The sequence below is a fragment of the Pundamilia nyererei genome, unplaced genomic scaffold, assembly GCF_000239375.1.
Source record: "Pundamilia nyererei isolate P.nyererei 1_Seehausen unplaced genomic scaffold, PunNye1.0 scaffold00052, whole genome shotgun sequence".
NCBI lineage: Eukaryota > Metazoa > Chordata > Actinopteri > Cichliformes > Cichlidae > Pundamilia > Pundamilia nyererei.
In genome coordinates, this window is record NW_005187453.1 from 116,721 (window position 1) to 142,989 (window position 26,269).

The 26,269-nt window shown below is 41.3% G+C and overlaps 2 protein-coding genes across 4 annotated transcripts in view; one reads left to right on the forward strand and one right to left on the reverse strand.

Moving 5' to 3' along the window:
- The window catches only part of lrtm2a (leucine-rich repeats and transmembrane domains 2a), a 27,666-nt gene extending 15,362 nt beyond the window's left edge, over positions 1 to 12,304 (forward strand). The window contains exons 3-7 of the mRNA XM_005733419.1: positions 6,992 to 7,221; positions 7,749 to 7,874; positions 8,410 to 8,498; positions 8,990 to 9,147; positions 10,281 to 12,304. Coding sequence (XP_005733476.1) covers positions 6,992 to 7,221; positions 7,749 to 7,874; positions 8,410 to 8,498; positions 8,990 to 9,147; positions 10,281 to 10,801 — 1,124 coding nt within the window. The 3' untranslated portion in view covers positions 10,802 to 12,304. The remainder of the gene's footprint in view (positions 1 to 6,991; positions 7,222 to 7,748; positions 7,875 to 8,409; positions 8,499 to 8,989; positions 9,148 to 10,280) is intronic.
- Positions 1 to 26,269, reverse strand: part of cacna2d4a (calcium channel, voltage-dependent, alpha 2/delta subunit 4a) — a 106,715-nt gene that overhangs the window by 54,090 nt on the left and 26,356 nt on the right. For 2 of the 3 annotated variants that reach the window (XM_013910936.1, XM_013910935.1), the window contains exons 24-27: positions 26,168 to 26,261; positions 25,936 to 26,028; positions 25,006 to 25,133; positions 22,580 to 22,648 (exon numbers count right to left, since the gene is read on the reverse strand). In XM_013910936.1, coding sequence (XP_013766390.1) covers positions 22,580 to 22,648; positions 25,006 to 25,133; positions 25,936 to 26,028; positions 26,168 to 26,261 — 384 coding nt within the window. The remainder of the gene's footprint in view (positions 1 to 22,579; positions 22,649 to 25,005; positions 25,134 to 25,935; positions 26,029 to 26,167; positions 26,262 to 26,269) is intronic. The other variant, XM_005733420.1, reaches the window with a different exon arrangement.

Here is a 26,269-nt window from a genome sequence, read left to right on the forward strand (position 1 = left end):
TATCTATCTATCTATCTATCTATCTATCTATCTATCTATCTATCTATCTATCTATCTATCTATCTATCTATCTATCTATCTATCTATCTATCTAAGCCAAAAACACATGTAGTGCTGCAGTGTATTGTGTGTGTGTGTAGAGGTATTAACACACGCAGTCACACACACACACACTAGCTGGCTATTTTCTGTCTGCTAAGTAAATAAGGTCTTGGGTTACAGTTGAGATCAGGCATATTATAGCCTCTGAGAAATTACATGGATGTTGCTGCTGCTGCTGTAGAAAAACAGGCAACATTACAATTCATGTTCTGATGTAATGCAGATGGTTGATTTCACGTTATATATGACAGGTTTTAAGATATTTGTTGTGTGCCATTCAACTTCAGGAAAACCACACTAGTCACTAACTGTCAATAAAATGCACCAAACACATGCTTTAAATGATATATACTTACATAATAATATATAATATTTGTACAGCATTTATCATATTTAAGGTGATATGAAAATAAAAACAAACAAGGATTAAAGCAGATTCTATAACTTCAATACAAAATACTGAAAGTGTGCGAATGCAACGGATTCATAGAACTACAAGGGCAGGTTGCTTGTTTAGGTTGGTTTTTTCCCCCCCCCAAAATACATTTTTGCCCTTTTCCCCTTTGTTGTGAGAAGACAGTGGACAGAAGAGTAGAAAGCTGGGAGAAAGATCAGGGGCCTCGGGGCAGATTCCAACCTGGGACTCTGCATTAGCCTTAAGGGCACATGAATCACCTGCTTCACACAAACCAGTGCCCTTACCCAAGCGTTTAAACAAACAAAACAATCACGGAAAAAAATAAATTTGTACATTCAAAAAGCTGTAACCAGTAACAGTTTATCTGATTTATCATCTGATCACAAAATTAGCTGGATGGATGCCTGGATGAGTACTTTTGGGGTTATTATCTTATTCGCATAAAGGTGTGCTTTAACGTTATATCAAGGGCGTTATGTGGTATTGGCAATTGTGCCAAAAATTAAACTCTAATAGCAGCAATGGATTTGTTTTAAACTCCGAGCATAATGAAAAAAAGAGTGAAGAAACACGGGCCTGTGAGTCTGCTGCGCGGAGGACAGCTGGTCCTCCTCGTAACAGGATAGCAGCAAGTCTGTCGCTTGCATGGAAAACAGCTTGGCCCTTGGTAACATACAACTGGGCTCAGTAACAGTAGTGCCGGAGCTGATGACATCATTCCTGGGTTCAGTGTCACCCAAGGGCCCTTGAATATAAACTTACAGGCACAAGAGGCCCCTGAGGTGTCAAAAGCCGTTACCTTGGAGACATTGTCAAACATCGCCAGGTACACAGGACTGCAAAGGTCATCCCATACTGTAACATGTAACAACGATACTGTACTGCTACAAAAATTCAGAAGATACTGTAAAGTAACATATTCATCACAACATACAGTAATGCTATTAGTTTCACTTCTTAATTCAAGAAAAGAAATAAAATAAACATAAGGTGAGTCTGAGAGCCTGGTCAGCACATCAGGGCTTTTCCTGCATATAAAAGAAAGAAAATCACTAGCATTGTAATAAAAAAGAAAAACAGTTTTAAGTGGTTTTAAGTGGCATTTAATTTACTCAAACATAAATATATGTCATCCTATCAAATGGCCTGTTATAACAGGAAAATGCATTTATACCGTTCAGTGAGATAGTACAGGCTCTTTGCTTAAATGCCCAAAAGCCCGATTTTGAACCAGAGAAACTTAATTTAAAAAAGCATTAAACTTACAGCAATAAGGTATTTAAATATAGTAGTGTAACAACATTAAAGAAACAAAACAATAGTAACCAAAAAAGTCCCTTTTTAGTTTATATCAAGAAGTTACTGTCTTACGTTAAACTGTAGTTTCAAAGTATGTACAGTCCAGAACTTTTGTCCATTTAATTAAAACGTGCATGTATTTCCATGCGTATGTCAGCACCAGCCATGACCCTGCAATCCTTTCCATATACAGAGAAACTATATAGACAGAAATCGCTGCCAGGGAAACAACTGACTGCGCACAGAAACACAAGGACACACATGAATATGCAAACATACACTGGCAGGGATAATCCTCTTTCAGAGATTACTTACGATAGATATGCCATTTGAACTCTCGCACAACTTCAAACACAAAAACCAGCACACATACATTGTAAATGGGTGGGCAAGCTATCATGTTAATTAAAAACAAACAGCTCTAATGATCAGTCGTTTTATTAAAATATAATTGGAAAGTCGGAAAAGAGGTTAAGAAATATGCATTTTCTTCATCAAGAGAAACTCTTCAGCCTTCATTAACAATTAAGAATGTGCCTATTATTGCACAAACACACTATATTTTCATTCTAATATGGTAAGAAATATGCATGGATTTGGAATCCAAGGCAGCAACCATTGATTATTAATACTCCTCAGGTTTGAGCTGCTTGGTGTCTAAAAGTTTCATGACTGTCACTTCTGACAACAAGATGAGGCTGTTTAGAATCTGACGAGCGATACTGCCCTTAGAGTTGCCTTGATCGAACACAAACACACTTCTGCATTTTAATGCTGCGTCTTAGTTTGTTTCCCATCGCTGAGAGCATCGCCAGCCCACACTTCCCAAGAATGTCAGCGCTTTTACGGATTGTGTTAGGGAATTCTTATAAAAGATTCAGTCTGAAGTCTGTTTGGACTGAGCTAAACTGCACAGAACCACTTAACTTATTTGGAAAGAATTCTCCCTGTCTTCCTCTAAATGTGGCAGAATATTTCCCTCCTTCTGGTTTGGCTGTGTGGAGCGTTGCATCAGAGAGGATTTGGAGAAGCTAAAATAAGCCAAAAAAAACAACAACCACCACCTCCACGAGAGCAGCTAAAACCACTCATAAATGTTGGAAGATCTGCTTCAGCACTGAGGGGAGGGTGGCAGCGGATGAGTTATAATGTACAGTAGCAAAGGGATGGGAGAAGAGAGGGGTGGTGTTAGGCAACAGATATGAGAGAGTGGAGAGAGAGGAGGAATACCTTTGCAAAATAAAGCAAAGGTATTCTTTGGTGCACAAAGACGACCGCATTTTGAAAATGTGACATTATATGAGAGGAGAAAAATAAACACAATTTCTCTCTCTCCAGCTCCGTTCTGCTCTCTCAGTTGTATAACAGTGCTTCTACCTTGGAGCAACATTATCCTCGCAAATCTCCTGCACTACTGTACCTTTACAAATAGCTCCAACCTGTTATGGGAAATTCAAAGCCAGTGTATAGCAAAAGCCTTCTAGATTCCTACTGAGCTGCTGGAGTGAAAGCCTGGCACTCTAAAGCGTTTCCACTACAAAGTCAGACGGCACAGGAAGCTTCAGGATACTATAAAAATCTCTCCTTTTATCCATTTGTGAAGTGGAGTTAATTTTTCCCAGAGATTAAGATTATACTGTAGGATAGAGAGAGTTCTAGAGCACTAGTACTTTTTTATGAGGGCACAGGCCTTCACTTGCTGAAGCACTTTGGATCAGAATGTAAAATAGGGCAATGTCCTGAGTGAGGGAGGTCATGTTCTGTCTGGAAAGGAAACTGAGAAAAAACGGACTATTTCTGCACCAGTGCAAGTCTAAATTCTCTTAATCATGTAATATTATGATTAAAAGAAATATGTAAAAGGAACAAATGAAGTGCTTAGTTAAATTTATCAAGAATGAGGGAAAGTAGTTCACAAATAAGCTAAGAAACCTAAATAGCAATTCTTGCTTGGAAACAACTTTAATTGCTACCATCATCTAAGAAATTCAAGATTTAAAAAAAATGGGGGAATGAGCTTTATTTTGTCCTGCAAAGTTTTTAGATGAGAAACTCTATACCACTTTCACATGATCAGAAGTTGGTAAGATCACTCCCCAGTCACACAGGCCTAAAGAACAGTTAGCAAACCATCTGGCAATGAGAGAAAAACGTGTATTCCACTATTACCTGAGTTGTTTGATGGAGGCTGGTGAAAGTCGCTGTGAAATCAACTGCTAAAGTCCAATTCACCATATCTGGAGACAGGTTAGTGACCCTCTGGAAATCACTAGAGTGTATTCCGCAACTGGTTGGAGACTGGTTTCTAAAGGCTGCCGGCAATCACTGGCATGAAATTGGTTGCACAGAGGTATGTGGTCCTGTGCTGGTAGTAGCAGTAAGTCACAGCGTTCTCAGTTTCTGGTTTGTGTTTTACTAATGGTTAGCAGTTAGTTAGGGTTTGCTTTCAGACAAGTTGATGAGTAAAATACAAAATATGAGTTGCCAAGGCAATCTGATAGTGACAAAAGAAACTGCAAAGTGGATCTGGTGCAGTTTCACCTGGTGACAGCCAGCAACTTTAAGCAACCGGTTGTGGCACACAGTACATTTTTCCTTGGTGACAAGATTTTCCAAGTGGTTGCAAACTCATGAATAGCCAGGCAGGGGAGGAAAACAACTAGCTTAGAAAAAAAATCATGCTCTCTAAAAAATTGGTATTTTTCTTGGATTTGAAAAGAAAAGAGGGGCAAACAAGAAGCAATAACTTAAAAAAAGACCTTTTAAGATATTTGTTGGATGATAATTGTTAGAACAGGAAAATTATAGTTCTAAATTACTGAGTGCCGACTTCTATTTAACTGCTGTAGTTTTAATTATATTGCAAACTCCGAGTGAATAATCTCATTTTAATTTCAAATCTGTTTTTGGCTTTTATCAGTAACAGTTTAAGGCTATTAAAGTTTATCAGTAAAAAATAACTGAAATAAAAGGCCAATTCTGTTTTACAATGATGCTTTTGTTATAAATCAAGCACATTTTTTTTCTTTACAGTTTTAGCTTATGGTAAATGGACTGGTTCTTATATAGCGCTTTTCCACTCTTCTGAGCACTCAAAGCGCTTTACACAACTTGTGCATTCACCCATTCACACCCATTCGCACAAGCACAACTGACATTCACACACATTCATACTCCGATGAATGCATCGGAGAGCAATTTCGGGCTAGCATCTTGCCCAAGGATATTTGGCATGCAGACTAGGGGAAGCCGGGAATCGAACCACCAACCTTCCGATCAGTAGATGACCTGCTCTACCACCTGAGCTACAGCCACCCACTTAAAGAGTTTAAAGTTTTAGAAAAGACAATAAAATACATTTTGAATGAATATACACTGATTATGATTTTGGCTATAGCATTTTATCCTATAGAATAAAGCTCGTTTAGTGTATGTGCTCAATAAACTATACAGTAGACTATATAACAATTTGACATGAGACTACAAATACGTCCATTAATACATTTATCTCAGCATCAGTCAGCCCTTCATTCCATTCTGAAGGACTTCTCATTTATGATTAATTAGGCTAAAGTTCACTTTCTGGTAGTGAATTTCCTGGTTTTCTTCCTCACTGAAAGTCAATTTAGAACCAGTTCAAAAGGAATAAAACTTTATATTATTAATGCTCTTTCTCACTGCGCCATAACAAACTTCATATTTTATCAGTAATGAGATACAGAAGCCCTGAGGAAAGAAAAGCGGCTTTAGAAGAATGATATGACTTTCATATCACTCATACCTTCTGACCTTCATCATGTTGTTTTCTCTTTTTTCAGCTATGTGGTCTGGCAACCAAAGATCTATTTCACTGAGATTTGTCATATTCAGAGCGTTAAATGCCATCTGAACCACTGTGTGTGGTGAGGGGGGGAATGAACCTGAATGCAGATAAAAAATAATATAACAACAAGGGAGTGAGCGAGATTTAGTGTGGCAAAAGGGAGTTGTGCGCTAAAAATTAAATGCTAATAATATGCAGATGATGCAAGAGATGAAATCTGGTGGCAAAACAAAGAGTCCTGTCAGGATGTAGAAAGTGCTGTGTCTGTGTCTGGAGTATAGACAAAGTGGTTTTCTTAATATTACGCTTTGTTGCTGCTTAACACACAAACACATGCCCACACACACATACACTCACACACACTCATGCACAGAGAGAGATAAAGCCTAAGTCGTGCCGATAAGCAATTGGATGGAAAGAAAGTCAGCCACTGTAACGAGACACTGAGGGAATACAGAGCAGTGCCGAGAGACTTGGAGTGAAAGGGAATGAGAAAGATAAAGAGACTCAAGTGGGAGAGGGAAAATTATTGAAGGGAGAGAGAGACAGACAGATGTTAGGTCACACAGAGAAACAACGAGAAGAAGAATGAGTAAAAAAAAAGTTTGAAGTAATAAAAAAAGAAAGAACAGTGAGGAAAACTTGAAACAAAGAGGAAGGATGTAACAGGAGAAATAAACAGAGATAATGAGCAGAAATGACGAAATGACGGTAGTCTGCAGGAAAACAAGGATCTGAAAATGAAATAAAACAAAGGGGATTTCCCTCATGAGATGCACACAAACACACACAGAGAGAAGGGAAAGAGAGACACGGTAACTAGTCTGAGTCTTGTTTTGGTTCAGCTGTGATAGTTCAGGCGGAACATGTTTCAAGTTTGCATGATTTCTCAGATTTGTAGCGGAAATCTCTTCTGCAACCTTCAATCAGACAGCAATGAATCAGATTCTCTGTGCAGTTTCTAAAACGCTTTCTAAATCATGGAAATGAAAAATCAAATCAAAAACCACTTCTCTGAGTCTGTTTCCCTTTCCTCTTTAATTCTCGTTTACATCTTTCTCTACATAAAACTGTACAGTTCTGTGTATTTGACACAACTTTAACATCCTCACTGGCATCAAAGATAATCATTGTTTCTGCTTCCTATTAACGTCGTAGATTGAGAGGCTATTTCACAGACACTTACCATGGGCTGGATAATGATTCTTGCACTTACTTTCTAATTAAAATCATAATCATAATTTACACTTTCCCTCCAGTCCCTTCCGGTTGTACACATAATTGAAATAATAATTCACAAGTGTGTTTTCTCCTTCCTTTGTTTCCTCCCTCCTTCTCTCTTCCCCCAGTCTTCCTCTGTGTCCTCTGCCTCCTAGCTGCATTGCTGCCGCCAACCTGCTCCTGCCCTCCTCCCTGTCTCTGCTCCTCGGACAGCCTGGTGGTGGACTGCAGAGGCCGGGGTCTCTCCTCTCTGCCTCCCTTGCACCTCCTGCCTCCAAGGAGCCGCTCACTCCTGCTAACCAACAATAAACTCGCCTCGCTGGGAGCAGCTGCCTTTGCTAACCTCACTTCTCTGGAGGTTGTGAAATTTTTCTTTGCCTCAAAGCTGAACATGTTGTGGGTTGTTGTTACATTGTTGTTCATCACTGTGTGTGCAGCACAATAAATGATATTGTCTGGCGGATCTTATATTGAGCAAACTGCAGAAAACCTCTGATCTCAGTCTGAAAAGTTAAGAGAAAGTTGACATTTTCAAGGTTTTGCAGGAAAAATTTGCATTTACTGTGGCTGGCAGCAACAAAACAATTGATAGTTTCTGTGCAATGAATACAACCTCATTAGTTACAACACTTGGCTGCTCTTTATTTATGAATGTCTCTTATTTACCATATCAGATAGAAGTAATTGCTTCTGTTTCCTGTCAAGGCTTAATGTACAATGAAACGTTTGCAGTTTTTGATTAATTCAGATTTTCATACCCACCAAAACACCACTAGTTATTTTAAACATAAGTGCCAGATTAAGTTAAAGTTATTTGTAATACTCAAAAAGATCATCAGCTACCACCAGTGTCTAAATTGTGCATAATTTGCATGCGTTTTTTAGGAACTGGACCTCTCTAATAATTACTTGGATAATTTACCAGCCGGATTATTCAGAGACATGTCCAACCTGACAAGATTGACTCTGCGCAACAACTCCTTAACAGTAATGGACAGAGACCTCTTCCAGGTAGGCACTCTAAATTACACAGCACCATACTTCGTAAAGCCTTCAACACTGCTCACTAAATACAGAATAAATGGCATTATTCCAACTACAAATCACATAGGACACTCAAATATTCCCTGCTAAAATGCATGGAAAACCTGTCTTTGTCTTCCGTGTACTGGGTGATATGTATTATCATTACAGTGTACTGAATGTGACTGAAAAAGAAAACAAAGCTGATACCACAAAGCTAAAGCTTAAGCGTCTGGATTTGAACTTCACGGGCTGTGCTTAATCGAGCCAACCTGAGCAGTTATACTTAAAAGATTGGGCCCCTGTCCAGGTGTTAAATTAGTAACAAACCATTTTCCCAGCACTTTCATCCACTAAATCAGAACAGTCAGTAGGATAAGTCTGTGTCATCACTTCACTTGGGAATGTAAATTAAAATCAGTAGCTGCCAGTAGCTACATGGCAAAGATGTGTAAAGCCAGTGGGTTTTATGAAAAAAAGTGCCCAACCATCAAACAAAGGCCTGCTTTTGATGTTTCTACAGGGTCTGAGCGGTCTTCAGAGTCTAGACCTGTCATTGAATGGTCTGTCCACAATTCCTCTCGGCCTACTGGATGAGTTGCAGAGCCTAAGGTAGGTACACACCAGAATACATTCATTTACACTGATTTTAATCGGGTGCTCACTTACAGGACCAAACACTAGAGTAAGATCACGATCCAGAATTATGAACAATGTAATATTCTCTCATGAGTTACAAGGTCAGAGTCGTGGATAATGTTCCAGACGGAGAGCGCAGAGATCTTAGTTAACATAATCAGAAGATTATAAGATTATTGTAATTTCATAGAAGAAGGTGAAAATGTTGGAAACCTTTCTGAAGACACTGTGTCTATGCTGACCAGCTGGCACAGAAACTAAGCAGCACTACTCGTGTTAGTCAGGCCAAGGCAACAATGTTGACATAACCAGTAAGACTGATAGTAGTAGTACCAAACATTTTCAGTAAATAATTCTGTTTTGTTTTTTTCCCCTCAATTTTAAGCGTTACATACCCATACAACACTGATTATTCTGATATAATTCTACTAAACTATTATTATTATTATTACTTTTACTCCAAGGTGGCTGTCCCTAGCGGGTAACAGGCTTCATGGTTTGGAAAGGGCAGCATTTGAGCCGCTGGCCAATCTGCAACACCTGGAACTGGGCCATAACCCCTGGGAATGTGACTGCAACCTCCGCGATTTCAAACACTGGATGGAGTGGCTGCTGTACAGAGGTGGCTGTTTGATTTATGTTACAAGAACTTTTAAAGGCTACGCTTGATTTGAACTGAGGGAAAAGGACAACAGGCTGAATGGGGTCACGAAGGAGTGGGCAGAAACGAGAGGTTATGGGGCTGGGTATTTGTTTCCATTTCTGCAACACTGTGCTTCTGGCTGTATAATATAAGCGCATCAGTGTGATAATGCGCATTAACGCGCTCATTGTGCGCTTCCTTGTACTGTATCCACGTGTCTCTGTGGGCTGTTAGTACATCAGATAACCGCAGCTGCTCTCCGCTCTTTCTCCTCATGTGTAAAAATCTACATTCACCTCAGTGCCTTGGGCCCCAGCTGCCCCGCTAATGAAGCATCTCTTCTCTTTTATGCTCTATTCTCCTCTCTGCATCATTCTGCTCTCTTCTGCTTTGCTGGGCTTAACTCCTGCTAAGTTCAGTACACCTCATAGGACACTGGACATCATAAGATGAGCAGACAAATTGCATGAAGACATTTCATAGCTCAACATGTAATCATGGCAGTAGCAGTCTTGCAGAAAGTAAGACAAAGCTTGAGAGCAGCCTGTGTTGACTACTATATATGCACAGCTGTAATATCTGGAGATATTTGTAGAGAAAGATGTGTTTGTAAAAAAGTCTTCTGTCACAGGCTGAGATAAAAATCTGGGGGCTAAATACTCATTCTGTCTTTCTGTTTTGCATTGCTTTTATCTTATTGTTTCTGTCACTTAACCTGCCCTATCTGAAAATGCAGATCAATGGCTTTCTAGCATGTGACCTTGTTACGAATACTGTGTTTGCAGGGCTGTACCCTCGTGCCACCAGTGGGAATTAGTGACTCAGATATTTCTCCTGTCTACACATGCTACCGCTTTTTGCTGAAGCCAGGCATGTCATCTCATGAATTATACAAGGGTTTAGTTGAGGCTATCTCCAACCTAGCGTTGCGGGCACAGTAAACTTGGTGTCTGTGAAGTGATGTATGACTCATCCCAGTGTTGGCACAGCCACCCCCGACCAAGTCTTTCCTACGTTTTCCGTTAATTGGTAGTGCTTTACCGACATAAGGCGCTTTATAAATGACCTCTCACTGTCCTCTTGTCTCTACACCTCTGTCTCTCTCCATTTAGGGGGGAAGGTGGATGCGGTGGAGTGCACACTACCGAAAGATCTGCGTGGGCGAGACATCCGTGGCGTTCCGGTGGAAATGTTCAACTACTGCCTCCAACTCGAAGATGAGAACGGAGGGGGCGAGGGTTCTCGTTCGGGACAAGGAGGCGGTCCTCCCTGCAGCAGGAACGCTCTCAATCCCAGCGGGTCGACACCAGTTTCTGACAGCAGCGGCAGCACTGCTGATGATTCCTCTTCAAACACTGGAAGTGGAGGAACAGGTGGAGAGGCTCCACAGGACTGCACCCGCTCTCGCTACCGACCTGTAAGCGTGCGGCGTGCCATTGGTACGGTTGTAATTGCCGGCGTGGTGTGTGGCATTGTTTGCATAATGATGGTGGCTGCCGCGGCTTACGGCTGTATCTACGCCTCCCTGATGGCCAAATACCAGAGAGAGCTAAAGAAGAGGCAACCGCTAATGGGGGATGGAGAGGCTGATGGAGAGGACAGGGATGAGAAACAGATCTCCTCTGTTGCCTAAAGGGGTGATGGCATGGGGGTTTGGCACGTCAAAGGCTTAGGGATGAAAAGGGTGAAAATTAAAAGGGCTCAAAGAGATGAGAGATGGAAGAGCTTGTTTTAAACACACAGACGGTTATAGTATCTCTCCCTGTGACTCTCAAACTGACACCTCTCCCACTTTTTGTCTTCCTTTCTTTTTCTATTTTTAACCTCCTCCACTCTGTCGTTTTCTCTAACATACTCCCTCACACACATACCTTATCTGCTCCCAGATTCTCTCTTCCATTTGGACCCGTTCTCACTGCAGTATTCATTCCCAAACATCCCTCCAACTCGCCTACCAGCCACCTACTGCTGTTGAATTTACCAGTATATTGGCTAGGAGAAAAAAAATTGGTTCCTCTCTCTCAGTATGAAACATATCATTTAAGTAGTTACAGAACACTCATGGTGCACGGTGAGCCAGTTTTTGTAAACCTGGGCTGAGATATCAGGGATTCATAATTTGTACGGTATTGACTGGACCAATATGAGAAGAATTTCTTGTATCAGGAAGTAGCCTGCAGTTCTCAGTTTATCTGTAACCTTCTCCTTCTCAGCCTCTCCAAAGCCAGTAAACCCCTCAACAAACCAAGATCTGAGCACAGACCCGTTCACTCTCTTCTGGACTGATCCTCCTCTGATTTCTCCTCAACCTCCAAGACCTCAAGAAAGAAACTGACATTAATGAGGAGAGCTGATAGAAAATTAAGACGATTTGTAGATGGAAATCCGATCTACTACTTTATCAAAGGAAAGATACTGAGGCTAGATCTGATATATGTAACAGAAAACCATTTGGATTTACAGATGAGCATTCATTTATCACATTAGTGGGACTCTGGCCTGTTCGGATCAGACTTCACTTTTGCTCTGGATCTTCTGTGGACTAATTCAAGCCTGGAGGTATTCAAAACTGAAGCTGTCCATGAGATTCTGACTTGGATCTTATCAATCAGCTCAAGGAGGATTAAACCATATGACTGGAATGTTGAATTTGCTGTATTCACCTGCTTCAGAAAAAGCTCCTACTTGTTTGATGCTTAAAATGGTTATGATAAATGTCCGGACAGATCAAAAGAATCAGATCAAATCCATGTTCTGATGCTACTTGGACTATGCTTCTGGATCAAAGAAGATTACACCACAGTTACTGAGATCCAAAGGACCACAGACTTTGCTTTAAAGCACATGCTCTTTGTTCTGAACTCATTTTGAAACTCCTTTCACCTATCAGAGGTGAAAGTTTGCTACTATGGCATAAAAAAAACCTCAGAGAATCCTGGTTTTCTGGCAAGGACTACAAAAATTCATCTATAAACTACAAACTTCAGGCTTGTGCACTTTATTTCCCTAAACAGATTCCCTCTGGCCTCTCTCTTTCTGTCCTGTCCTCCTTCTTTCTTTCTAAGATGGATGAATTGCCTGGAGGGATTATTAAAAAAAGAGGGATTAAACTAAAAAAGCTGCTATTTTTACCCCTCCTCCTTCTCATCCCTTTATCTCGCTATCTTTTTTTTCTCTATCCAGTGCTATTTGAGGAGGTTTTTTTCACACTCCTTAAAGACTCCATCCTTTTGTGCATCCCTTCTCCCATAGTCTTGTCTGTTTGTTTTTCTTGAACAGTCTGCAATATGCAATGGAAGTTGCATGAAAATGTCACTGCCAAAGAGTCCTTGTGTTTAAAAAGAAAACGTAATTATCATTAATTTGAGAGGAATCGCTTGATTAACACTCGTTTCTCAGTGCAGTCACATAAACGGTTTGATTGTTTGCTCTTTACGTAGTGTTTTCATGAGTATCCCTATCTATGGCCTGGTAAACGTTATTATTTTACAGTTAGCAGAGTACAATAACTAACTTAAGTTCCCCCCATACTAAAACTATCGTTCCCTCTCAATTTGTGATTGGCTGCGAATAAACTTATATTAATAGTGTGTTATCTTATATCTGGGTATGATGCAGATACATATGATTATACTAGTCTTCTATGGTGTGTTGGCCCAACAATCCAGAATCGTTTAAAGTAGCCGTTTACGGTTTTTCTGTATCAATTCATGATGTATGTGTTTTATTGTGTTAATGGCTTCTATGTTCTGTTTTAGATTTAAATATCTGTGTAACATTTCTTTGTTGTTTCCATTTATTTGTGTTGACTAGCTGGTAAGGTTTCTGAAAGAAGCATAGAAAGAGTTTACCAGTTTATGCCTAATGTTAATCTGGTTGGGATCATTTGGCATAGAGCTCTAACATGTATTTTTTTTTTTAAATTTAATAGCAGTGGCTTTATCTCCTACAAATATTTTTTCATAATGCGACTTAATCCCTGTTTGTACAGGATTAGTATTTCCAGGAGGACCAAATTATATCCCTGCGTGTGTATTTCATGCACACAAGTAATGTCTGTGTTTCATTTAAATATACTGACATAAACTCTGGATATGATGGCAAATGTTGATTGGAAAGTACTTGTACTATAAATAATAACACCTACCTTTTGACAGGTATCTACATGTTCCTTAAATGCTCCAAAATTTTCATTTAGAATTGCCAATGCATCTTCTGTAATCTTAAACTGGAATGAGGCAAAAAAGGTGTTTAATTTTCCTAATTAAGTGATTTCCATGATGAGGCTAATATTATCACAGGAATTCTGTAGGTAGGTAAAGTAGGCATCGAGGATTGGACTTTTTACTTCACAAAGTATGGCAGAGTTGTTGTTATGATGAACGACTGGAAGCCCTTGGGTAATATTTCAATCATGTGCAAACAGAGTTATTTTAAAATAAGAAACAGTATTTGCATTTATGAAGATACTTTCTGTCTATATTGCAATTACAAAGATGTCAAAATCTGTATCTACAAGCTTATTTTTAATGGATTGTTTTTACAATATAATAACTATGTTCAATGTGTATTTAAGTTACAATGAGAACAATTTGGAAAAGGTCAGAAAAAGTAAGTCTAGCTCTTCTGGATGCAAGAGAGCTGACTGATGACCAGAAAGAGCATCTCATCATAGAGTTCAAAACACCTTGGGTGTACATTATAACTTAAAATTTGTCAAAATTTAATAACAATGGCTGCTTCACTAACCTGAAAAGATGCAGAAAGCGCTCAAGCAAAAGCAATTTCCAAATTAGCTTCACATTGGACGTCTTCGTGGATGCACATGCTGACATTAAATACTGTGTGATATAACCTTGAATTTTAGAGACTCTGAGGTAGCGCCGTAACGAAAGCAAAAGCTAAACTCTGTCTTTGAATCCAGAAACACTGTCCTCTCACCCCCTGGTCTGCAGGTCTTGTGTTGTTTGTAGCTAAGTATCTTAGCTAGCTTGATCCTGTTCCTATAGTCTGTGTGCATAAAGAACAATAAATTCTAGTTTGTTACGTAAAAACTGCAGCAGCCATGATGACCAAGGGCCTCTGAGACTACACTGCTCAGAAATCTACATGTGTTGTGTTGTTATGATGATTGTGATTATGACAACGATGCTATGAAGATGGTGATGAAGCATTTCCTAGTTAATATGCATTGTTTTAAATAAAAACATATCACACCTATGTCATATTTGCATTCAGACTAAATATAAGGTTTAAAAGAATATAAGGACTATTTATTTAATAAATATAATTTGGATTAAAGAGCACATCAGCAGATATAGGTGGAATAAGTATACAATGTCAAAAACACATTAATTAGCCTATACCTTCATATATATATATATATATATAAGATATATATGTTTCAGCTTGCAGGGGTCTTTAACCTGTCTCTTGCCCAGTCAGTAGTACCAGCGTGCTTCAAGAACACCTCCACTGTGCCAGTGCCGAAACAATCAACGTGCCTGAACGACTATTGCCCTGTAGCACTCACACCCATAGTTATGAAGTCCCTTGAGCGACTGGTCCTGGCACACCTCAAGACATGCTTTCCCCATACACTGGATCCTCACCAATTTGCCTATCGAAGCAATAGGAGTACAGAGGATGCTGTATCCACAGCACTACACTGTGCACTCTCACACCTGGACAACAAGAATACTTGTGCAAGAATCCTGTTTGTTGACTTCAGCTCAGCATTCAGTACAGTTATTCCCGCCAAGCTGATCACTAAACTTGTGGAAATTGGAATCAGCAACTCTATGTATAATTGGATCATGGACTTTCTGACCAACAGAACCCAGCATGTTAGGTCATGCCATGACTGCTCTACCAACATCACACTCAACACTGGCACTCCACAGCGCTGTGTGCTGAGCCTGTTCCTCTACTGCCTTTTCACCCATGACTGCAGACCTAGGTATGGATCCAACTCCATCATCAAGATTGTGGATGACACGACAGTGATTGGTCTCATCAGTGACAACGATGACTTTAACTACAGGGAAGAGGTAAAGGACCTAGCTGTATGGTGTGCTGACAATAACCTGCTCCTGAATACCAGAAAAACCAAGGAGCTCATTGTGAACTTCAGGAAGGAGAAGAGAGACACCCATGTCCTCATCTACATAAATGGCACAGCTGTTGAATGGGTTTTCAGCTTCAAGTTCCTGGGGACATCTCCATCTCCAGCCTGGTCAAGAAGGCCCATCAGCGCCTCTTTTTCGTGAGGACACTGAAGAAGAATCACCTGTCTGCTGACTTACTGGGTAACTTCTACTGCTGTGCAATAGATAGCATCCTGACCAACTGCGTCACAGTCTGGTATGGGAATTGCTCTGTTGCTGACCACAAGGCACTGCAGCAGGTGGTGAAAACCACCCAACGCATCACAGGGACTCCACGTCCTGCCATTGAGGATGTCCACAAGCAGAGGTGTCTATGCTGGGCATGCATCATTCCCAGGGACTATATCTTCCCAATAAACTCTTCTAGTTCCTCCCCTCCAGAAGGCTCTATAATAAGCAGGTTTAATACCAGCTTCTTCCCCACAGCTGTCACCCTACTAAACTCAGTCCCCTGCTGAAACTTTCCATTCACAGTCACTTAACCATCTACACTCCCCCTCATCCCTCCCAATGACCATGAACATTCACTGTATGCTCACATTACAATACGTACTTACACTGTTCACTGTTCACTGTTCAAGAGTGCTACTCTTCCACTACTGTAGCTATATTCATAGCACTCTGTAGATTACTACACATCGGTACCTCTGTATATTTGTTCATAGTACATCTGTATATCTGCCCCTCTGTATAGCAATATAGAACATCTGTATACAGTTCCCTCTCCGTAAATCGCTACCTTATCGTGGTGGAGGGGTTTGTGTGTCCCAGGGATCCCAGGGGCTATGTTGTCCGGGGGCTTTTGCCCCCTGGTAGGGTCTCCCATGGCAAATTGGTCCTGGGTGAGGGACCACAAAAAGAGCGATTCAGAAGACCGTTATGTGGAAAACATTGAGGGAACAGTTTACCCTGCCCGGGATAGGGTTACCGGGGCCCCGCCCTAGATCCAGGCCCGGGGACAGTGGCCGAGGGTGAGCGTCTGGTGGCTGGGCCTTAGTCCATGGGGCCCGGCCGGGCACAGCCCGAAAAAGGGGATATTGGCCCATCCTCCCGCAGGCCCACCACCCACAGGAGGCGCCATAGCAGTCGGGTGCAATGTGTGCCGGGCGGCGGCCAGGAGCGGAGGCCCTGGCGGACTGATCCCCGGCTACCAAGACTGGCAATTGGGACATGGAATATCACCTCTCTGGTGGGGAAGGAGCCTGAGTTAGTGCGTGAGGTTGAGAGGTACTGGCTAGATATAGTCCGGCTCACCTATACGCATGGCTTGGGCTCTGTAACCAGTCTTTTGGAGAGGTGCTGGACTCTGTCTCAGTCTGGAGTTGCCCCTGGTGAGAGGCGGTGGGCTGGGGTGGGTATTCTAATATCCCCTCGGCTTGCTGCCTGTATGTTGGGGTTCTTCCCGGTGGATGACAGGGTTTGTTCCCTGCGCCTTAGGGTCGGGGAACGGGTCCTGACTGTCATCTGCGCTTATGCGCCGAGTGGCAGTTCAGAGTACCCAGCCTTCTTAGAGTTCCTGGGTGGGGTGCTGGAAGGTGCTCCACCTGGAGACTCTGTTGTCCTACTGGGAGACCTCAGTGCTCACGTGGGTAACGACAGCGAGACCTGGAGGGGTGTGATTGGCAGGAACGGCCTCCCTGATCTGAACCCGAGCGGTGTTTTGTTATTGGACTTCTGTGCAAATCACAGTTTGGCCATAACAAACACTCTATTGTTCGAACATAAGAGTGTCCATAAGTGCACATGGCACCAGGACGCTCTAGGCCACAGGTCGATGATCGATTTTGTAATTGTATCACCAGACCTGCGACCATAAGTTCTGGACACTCGGGTAAAGAGAGGGGCTGAGCTATCAACTGATCACCACCTGGTGGTGAGCTGGATCAGGTGGCAGGGGAGGCGCTGGACAGACCCGGTGCATCTAAATGCATAGTGAGGGTGTGCTGGGAACGCCTAGCAGAGGCCCCAGTCCGTGAGATCTTCAATGCACACCTCCGGCAGAGCTTCAACAGCATTCCGAGGGAGACTGGGGACATTGAGTCTGAACAGACCATGTTCACCATCTCCATTGCTGAAGCTGCTGCATTGAGCTGTGGCCACAAGGTGGTTGGTGCCTGTCGTGGTGGTAATCCCCGAACCAAATGGTGGACACCAGAGGTGAAGGGAGCCACCAGGCTGAAGAAGGAGTCCTATTGGGCTTGGTTAGCCTGTGGCACTTCGGAGGCAGCTGACAGGTACCGACAGGCCAAGCGGAACGCGGCTCAGGCAGTGACTGAAGCAAAAACTCGGGTGTGGGAGGAGTTCGGAGAGACCATGGAAAAAGACTTTTGGACTGCCTCGAAGAGATTCTGGCAAACTGTCAGGGGAAAGCTTTGCTCTACCTGCACTGTGTATAGTGCTGGCGGAGCGCTGCTGACTTCAACTGAGAAAATTGTCGGGCGGTGGAAGGAATACTTCGAGGACCTCCTTAATCCCACTGACATGTCTTCCAAGGAGGAAGCAGAGTCTGGGGATGAAGGGGATGACTTGCCAATTTCCGGGGACGAGGTCACTGAGGCAATTAAACAACTCCTTGGTGGCAGAGCCCCTGGTGTGGATGAGGTCCGCCCCGAGTTCCTGAAGGGTCTGGACATTGTAGGGCTGTCCTGGTTGACACGCCTCTACAATGTTACATGGAGATCAGGGGCAGTACCCCTGGACTGGCAAACCGGGGTGGTGGTCCCCATCTTTAAGAAGGGGGACCGGAGGGTGTGTTCCAACTATAGGGGGATCACACTCCTCAGCCTCCCTGGGAAAGTCTATGCCAGGGTGCTGGAAAGGAGAGTTCGTCCGCTAGTCGAAGCTCAGATTCAGGAGGAACAATGCGGTTTTCGTTCTGGTTGCAAAACACTTGACCAGCTCTTTATCCTCTCAAGGATACTTGAGGGAGCTTGGGAGTTTGCCCAACCAGTCTACATGTGTTTTGTAGACCTGGAGAAGGCATTCGACCGCGTCTCTCGGGGTGTCCTGTGGGAGGTGCTACAGGAGTATGGGGTGTCTGGCCCATTGCTACGGGCCATTCAATCCCTATACAACCGTTGCAAGATCTTGGTTCGCATTGCCGGCAATAAGTCAGACTCATTCCCGGTGGGTGATGGGCTCCGCCAGGGCTGCCCTTTGTCACCGGTTCTGTTCATAATTTTTATGGACAGGATTTCTAGGCGCAGCCAAGTGGCGGAGGGCTTTCACTTCGGTGGCCTCAGAATCTCATCTCTGCTTTTCACGGATGATGTGGTATAAACATCTGTATACTTAACTTACTTGTACATAATCTGTACATAACTACTCCCACCTTTTACACTGCCCTTATCTGTATATAATCTGCTCTTCTTGCACTTACTGCTCTTTGCACTTCTGATTAGATGCAAACTGTATTTCATTACCCTGTATTTTTAAATGTGTACTGACAATAATCTTGAATCCTAATCCTAATCTGAATATAGGTATATGTTTTCCCATACTTTTCCCTCTTTTTCCTCTCACCTTTCATTGTTCTCTCTGGGTCCATTCCCCTCTCAGTTTTCTTGTCTCAATTTATCTTTTTGTCACTTCTTCTCCTATCATTTTTTAATCTTCTCACCTTCCTTTCTCTCATCTCTGTCTCTTTATCACTTGCTCAGTCTGGTCTATTGTGTGCCCTTTTTGTCTCCACCCTGATCTTACCTCCTTTTCTCGCTCATTTATATCCTTATTAGGTGCTTCCTCTCCTCCTCCATGTAAAATGTCTTCTCTTTATTCTTTGCCTGCTCTATCCCTCTGTCTCTGTCTTTTTTTATTTACACACACTCATCACTCTTTCCTCCTCTTTTCCCAAGTCTGCCTCTGCATCAGTAGGAATAGGTTTATTTATATACAGCATGTCACTTATGCCACAGAGATATTCTAATCCATTGCTGAGCCCTCAGACGGTATAACCACAGTCTTTTTGTAGTCACTGTGCACTGATTTTGGATCAGCCTCTGACACAGGAAATCCATGGCCTTCATGAAAGAAGAAGAAATTAAATCTGCCACTAAATGAGCATGAAAGCTGAGCACAAGATGCACAGAGACGCTGATAGACAACTGACTGTGTTCTGTCCAGATAAACACTGACACTCAGTGGTTATACGTAGAATTGCAATATTTTTAGATACTTAAAGTCATGCAAATATTAAATATATTTTGAATTTAGGATTTATTTTAGTTAATGTGTAATTTGCAACATTATTAGGTGCAAACATTTGTGCAATTTGAAACACAGAAGTGAAGATAGTCATCATATATCCAATCAACTGAAAAAAAACAAGTTCAAACTATTTGTCTTCACATTTCTGTGCTTGTCTTTTTATTTTGGCACATGTGTGCAAGCTGTGCTTTTCATTGTGCTTACATTACCTTTCTCATTCTTCACAATGCATAAGCATGTAATGTGCATTACAAGGAGTGAATACACCTCTAAGCGTATGTGCTCGAGTTCCTTGACCAAGCAGCTTCTAAATATTTGATTTTGCTATGTGAATGTTACTCTCGACAAGAAACCCTCCATTGCAGTAAGTAACAAAGGTAGAGAGGAAGTTAGGGCAAAGGGGTATGAGAAAAAAATGACATGATAGGGAAAAGAAAAAGGAAACACAGAGAGGAGAAATGTGATGTGGAGGCAGACAGATCTGACAGCTTAGGAAAGCAGAGGCTAAGAAAAGAGAGATGTATGTGAGGATTTAAAGAGGAGCATCAAAGGGTGAAACACACTGAGTCATGTGCTTGTGAGAGACTTGGTGTGTGTATGTGTTCCTTACACACACATACCAATAAGTTTATAAAACCATCCCCTCTGAGTTTGCTGCAGCTTGGAGAGAAGTTGATGGACTTGGCATCTAGTGATGAACTTTAACTTTTGTGCCCACGAAATGGTGATTATTATATTTACTCAGAAAACACTCCTTGCTAGTACTGGGTTGGATTTGTTAGCAGCACATCCTCAATGTAACTCTCCTGTTTCACCACATCCCAAAGCTGCACTATTAGATTGAAATACATTGGCTCACAAAAGTATTCGGCCCCCTTGAACTTTTCCACATTTTGTCACATTACAGCCACAAACATGAATCAATTTTATTGGAATTCCACGTGAAAGACCAATACAAAGTGGTGTACGAACGAAAATGGAACGAAAATCATACATGTTTCCAAACATTTTTTACAAATAAATAACTGAAAAGTGGGGTGTGCGTGGCTGTAATGTGACAAAATGTGGAAAAGTTTGCAAGCCACTGTATAGTGACTGTGGAGGTCATCTGAATACAGCGAATGGACTGCTTTGTTCCAAAAACCAGTTTGAAATGGTTTGAGCTTTGTAACATATAGCATTATCCTACTGGAAATAGATCAGAAGATGGGTGCAATGTGGTCAAAGGGGTGGGCATGGTCAGCATGAACACTCAGGTAGGCTGTGGTGTTTAAAGAATGCTCATTTGGTATTAAGGGGCCCAAAGTGTACCAAGAAAATATCTCCCACACCATTATATCACCAGCATCCATTGATACAAAGCCATTGATACACTGAACCACTGATCCATGCTTTCATGTTGTATATGCCAAATTCTGACCACACCATTAAAACGTCACAGCAGAAATGGAGGCAGGCTAAGCAACCCAAATCTTCTACTGATCAAGTTTCAGGTTCCTGTTCTTGGCTGAAAGGAATGGCACCCAGTGTGGTCTTCTGCTGCTGTAGCCCATCAGTTTGAAGGCTTGACATGTTGTTCATTCCGAGGTGCTCATCTGCATACCTTGGTTGTCACACCTGATTATTTGAGTTGCTGTCGCTTTCCTATCATCTCAAAGAAGTCTGGTCATTTTCTTCTGACCTCTGACATCAACATGATATTTTTACCTAGAAGACTGCTGCTCCTTGGATATTCTCTTTTTTTTCATACGTCACTTAAAAATCAACTTTCTGATAGCCAGTTGGAACTTTGTCTTGACCATGTCTTCTTGAATATAACCACTGAGTAACAGCCATGTGATTGGATAATTAAATTAATTGTTTTAAGAGCACTTGAACAGCAGTTGAACCTGAAAAAGCTGGTGAATGTATAATTCAAAAAATGTTGTTGTTATAACCATATTTTTTGGAATATATCTCATTTATACTGTACACACATCAAATACTGTTTTTAGACATCATAATTATTTCACATCCATCTTTCCTTTGTAGCTTGTGGTTTAATGAAACCCCATAATAGATTCAGTAAGCCAAATTGTAGGTCTAAGTTCAGCCTTTTGCAACAGTGTGGATTCTAAACCAGCAGCAAGAGTAAGAATGTAGCAAAGGAAAGAAAAACTGTAAAAAATGACAATTGGCAAGGCTGAGAGAAAGACTGAAACATGTATTTTAAACTCTTTCTCATATCTCCCTTATCTCCTGTTTTCCACTTCCAAATTTAACAAGATTTTCACACCTGAGATTATTTCTAGGAAAGCTGAGGAACACAGATAAGCGCGTGTTTGTGTCAGTGTGTTTAACTGTGCTTCTGTCTATCTGTCATCGTAATGAGACACCAAATGCTGACAGCCACGCACGCAAACTTGTTCAGAGATTCTTCGCTCGGATAATTATGACTGATGAGTGTATCAGTCACAGATGTACTTACCAGGGCAAACACACACAAACACACACACAAACACTAACCTTTTGCTAAAATGTGAATCAGTGAAACAAAGCCAAAGACTCTGAACGTACAAAATGAGACGCACTCACACACTCAATTACAGCTCCCTTTTTTTTCAAATGCAATAATGTGACACACTCATCAGTGTCACAAGGGGCCAGAACTTAAGCCAAACAAAGCAAAGTCTTGCTGATAATTCAAACCACAGGCAATTAACATCCACTCAACAAGTTCGAATGTCATCAACAAATCCACCAATACATTTTGCAGCAAGCTGATTTTACTTGGTGAAAATGTAAGAAAATTCAGACACGGACGAGGGAGAAAAGAACAAAAGCAAGAGAGCAAACTGGAGAACAATATGCTTTAAATATGCAGGGGTTGAGTGTTTTACAAGAGAAATGGAAAATTTAGAGGCAGAGAAAACACTGAAAGAGCAATGAGAGGTAAGAGGAGATTAAAAAGAAATGAGAAAGAGGGAGGCAGCGGTGGGATGAAGCATGTGTGCAAGAGACAGATAGGGTGTGTATTAAAACAGAAGTTGTCATCCTACCTCCAGCAAGTGCAGTTTTCTTGCCCACCGTCACAGTGACAGCAGTGGCAGCAATCATGATCCTCCCTGCTGGTAGAACAACACACACAATTAGCAGGTATTTACAGTACCTTATAAATCCAAGTATGTGTGCATGCACGGATGCCTTCCAGATATACAGACATGCAGGATTACTGTATGTGCATGCGGAAAATGTTCTTAGAAATATTTATATCCTCGTACACTTAGTGATTGTGGCAGTTGAAATTTAAGCATGTCAAAAATGTGTGTTTTTTAAAAATAAAACATATATATGTGACAGGCTGACTTGGACTGGAGAGGTAGTTTGGATTAATGTAATAAATTTGCACATGCTTCTTCCGTGCATCTACTCTGAGCCTTCGTGGCAGCTGACGCCAACTGTCATCAAACCACACATACCAGCCAGATTAACATTTTAAGCCATTATGTAACACAGATTATGAGAGCTAATCGAGTAATACATTTATAACAGAAGGATGTTGTCAGTGTGTTATATTAGTCCATGTGCACCGTGTTTATATTTCTGTTATTCGGTCACTAAGACGAAAAAGACACAATGACAGCATGGGAAAAAAATGATGCCCAAAAAACTATGTAACTAAGATGGCTTTACGAGAAGGCTTTCTAAAAAAGGAGAGGAGGTTTCCATACTTTAATTGCATGCTCATGCAATGAGAGAGAGAGAGTGAAAGAGAAAGAAGGGAAAAAAAGAACGACAGACCAAGAAAAAATCAGAAGAGAAACAAATCGAAAACAGGGACAACAGGATTTATCTGCTAAAAATCAAATGAAAAAGAGGAGGCATGCCAAGTAAAAGAAACAGTTTTCCTCTACCCTCCTCCTCCTCCTCATTCTCCGCCTCCCTTGGATTATTCCCTCCCTCCTCCGCTTGGGTTTCCACCTCTTCTGCACTCAAGGTGGCGCTATAGTCAGCCTCATAGTCCCTGAATACATCTAAGAACAACACACTACATTTATCAAACTCCTAATACGTATTGGGAACTAGTTTATATTTAACCCTAGAACACTATCGCTGGGTGATTTACACCCGAGAAAATACATTTATATGATTTCACTCTCCTGCAGCTGTTTGCGTGTCGAGGAGCCTGTGCCTTCACCAGGGAAGTCTCAAATGTCCCAGGAATGGGTGGACCAAAGACCAGCTTTCCAGAGTCATTATTTTGTTTTAGGAGTCTTATTTTTCATTTTGTTAGACATGGCACAGTTGAAAGTAAAAGAAGACCACTCTAATTTGTCATGTGTTGTCATATTTTGATATATTTGATTACCTTTCATTGGTTATATTATATCGGGTAAAAATCACTCGGCATTAGTGATCGTGTTACTATTTATAGCGATAGTGTTCTAGGGTTAAAAGTGCATCTCACAAGCGTGGAAATACACCACAAAATGATTATCACCAGTCAACATAAAGCCCCTAAAATTCCTTTATAACTTTAAAAAACTATGCATGTAAGTCGAAGGAAATAGATGCAGAAAATACACAACCACTGTGTTCTGTCATTAGGAGCAGCAGTGTTTCCAGCTGCACACTGTGCACTGTGTAGTGGAGATTAAATTTACATTCCTGCCCTCTGACGCAGGCTAAATCGCTTTAATGCCAACATATTTTTCAAAGCTCTTTAAAAATACATTTTATTCCAGTGGAGCAAAACAAGAGAATTTAATCCAGAGGCAGGGAAAAGCCAGGTTCAAACTTGCATGCTTTTTTTTCTGACTTTTCCTTTCTCAACTACAAAAAAAAATGAGGTTAGTATGATGTGATGGCAAAGATGACACGGCTGTTAATTTTCACACTCTGATGCTGAAAACTGTTCATCAAGACATATCTTAGGATATACATCAAGCTGGATGAAATACTTTACACTTTGCCTCAATAAAAATCACATTTCCCGATCTCTCCTAACCAGTCAAAGAACTTTGTTGATGCAAATAAGAATAATAAGAATAAGAAAAACTTTATTTAGGGAAATTCACATGTCTGACGGGGCTCATCTACTATTTGTATGACACTTGAAAAAGCATACGGGCAGTGGGTGCGAATGTTCTCCTGTATCTCTTCACTTTACAACAAAAAGAGAAGAGTCTTCCAGTACTGCTGTTTCCTTGAAGATGTTATAAAGTGGGTGTTCAGAGTAGATGTTTCATGATGTTTCAGGATTTATGCAAACTGCATTAAAACACATAGAGGGAAACAGAAAAGAGCAGCTGTACCCCCCTGACGGTACAAAAACTAGCCTTACATGGGGGATTCTTTACTCAATTTGCTGAACATTGCAAAAAGAAAAAAGAAAAAACACCATCATAAATAGTATTTCGTAGGATTTGATTGTTTGTTTTATTTTGTGGGTGTGTGTATACTAAGTAAAGGTATGTCCTCCTACCTCTAGTGTCTTGTCTGGGCATGTAATATAGAAACTTTCCAGCTGGGTACTCAGCTGCTCTGCGGTACCACACTGGGAAATGGTCCAGGGTGAACATATTTTCCTTGTCTGTGGAGGTCAGGAAAGACCTGGGGAGAGACAAAATATGCTAAAAGAACAACCCATTGCTTAATTAACAAGAAGAGTCTTTGACACATGGAAAAAAGCAACTGGATAAAGTGGGAAACTAAAATTGGAAAACAAAAAAAATAGTGATATTAAATTGCCTTAACAAGACAGCCATTGCTTTTCAAGAGATATATCTAAAGAAAGGATTTACTAATGTTGAGAATAACAGATTAATGAATATACATTACAGTTAAAGAGACTATAGTTTGGGATTGCTTGTAATATTGCAATATTGCGATTAATAGGTGTAATAATACAAATAGAGGGGATTCCCGGAATTGGAACAAAGAACAGGGGTGCAGGGCAGGAGAACAGCCAATCCCAAACCCAGGACAGGAAGCCACAGGGACAGGCCTGGGGGAGGGCAACCCCAGGGTGAACAATAGAGAGAGTAGTGAGAGTAGTGGAAGACTTATTTGTATCTTCATCTTTGCTTAAATTGATGATTGTAGCTGTGTCTGTCATATCTCAAAACCCTGATGTCTAAATGCAAATACAGCCTAAACAGAAGTCAAATGTTTTGGATATATGCTAATTGTGTTTCTACACAGAAAATTCTCCCAAAAGATGCCACCTGGGTGTCAGGGATTAAGTTCAGTTTACCTTTAATTAACCAAGACGGGGGCATAAAGTCATCATCAGGTCTTCAATTACCATCAGTCTAAGGTAAACCTTTTATAGAGGTTTTTTGACACCAGTTTCTATTTGGTTTTGGATATAATAGCATGACAACATAGATGCAGTTGGACTTTTCTTACTCACTTGCCAATTCTTTTCTCGATACCGGCATACCTCAGAAACCTTATGAGCCCTGAACGGGTCCCTAAGAATGCTGTTTCAATTCCCTCATCCATACTGAGAGAGCAAGAGGGAGAAACAAACAAACGCACATACACACATAAAGAGGAAAAATATATGTTAGTATAGATAAGAATCACCAACTGTGTAAAAAGTTGGTGGCATGAACTGAAGGAACATTTGTGTTCATTTTCACCTGGATACGTTGAGCATAAGGGCGTTCCAGTAAGCTTCCATGGGAGCCGTGACCACAGCATCAAACAGCGTTTGTTGCAGCAGCTGCATATCACCTGTTCAG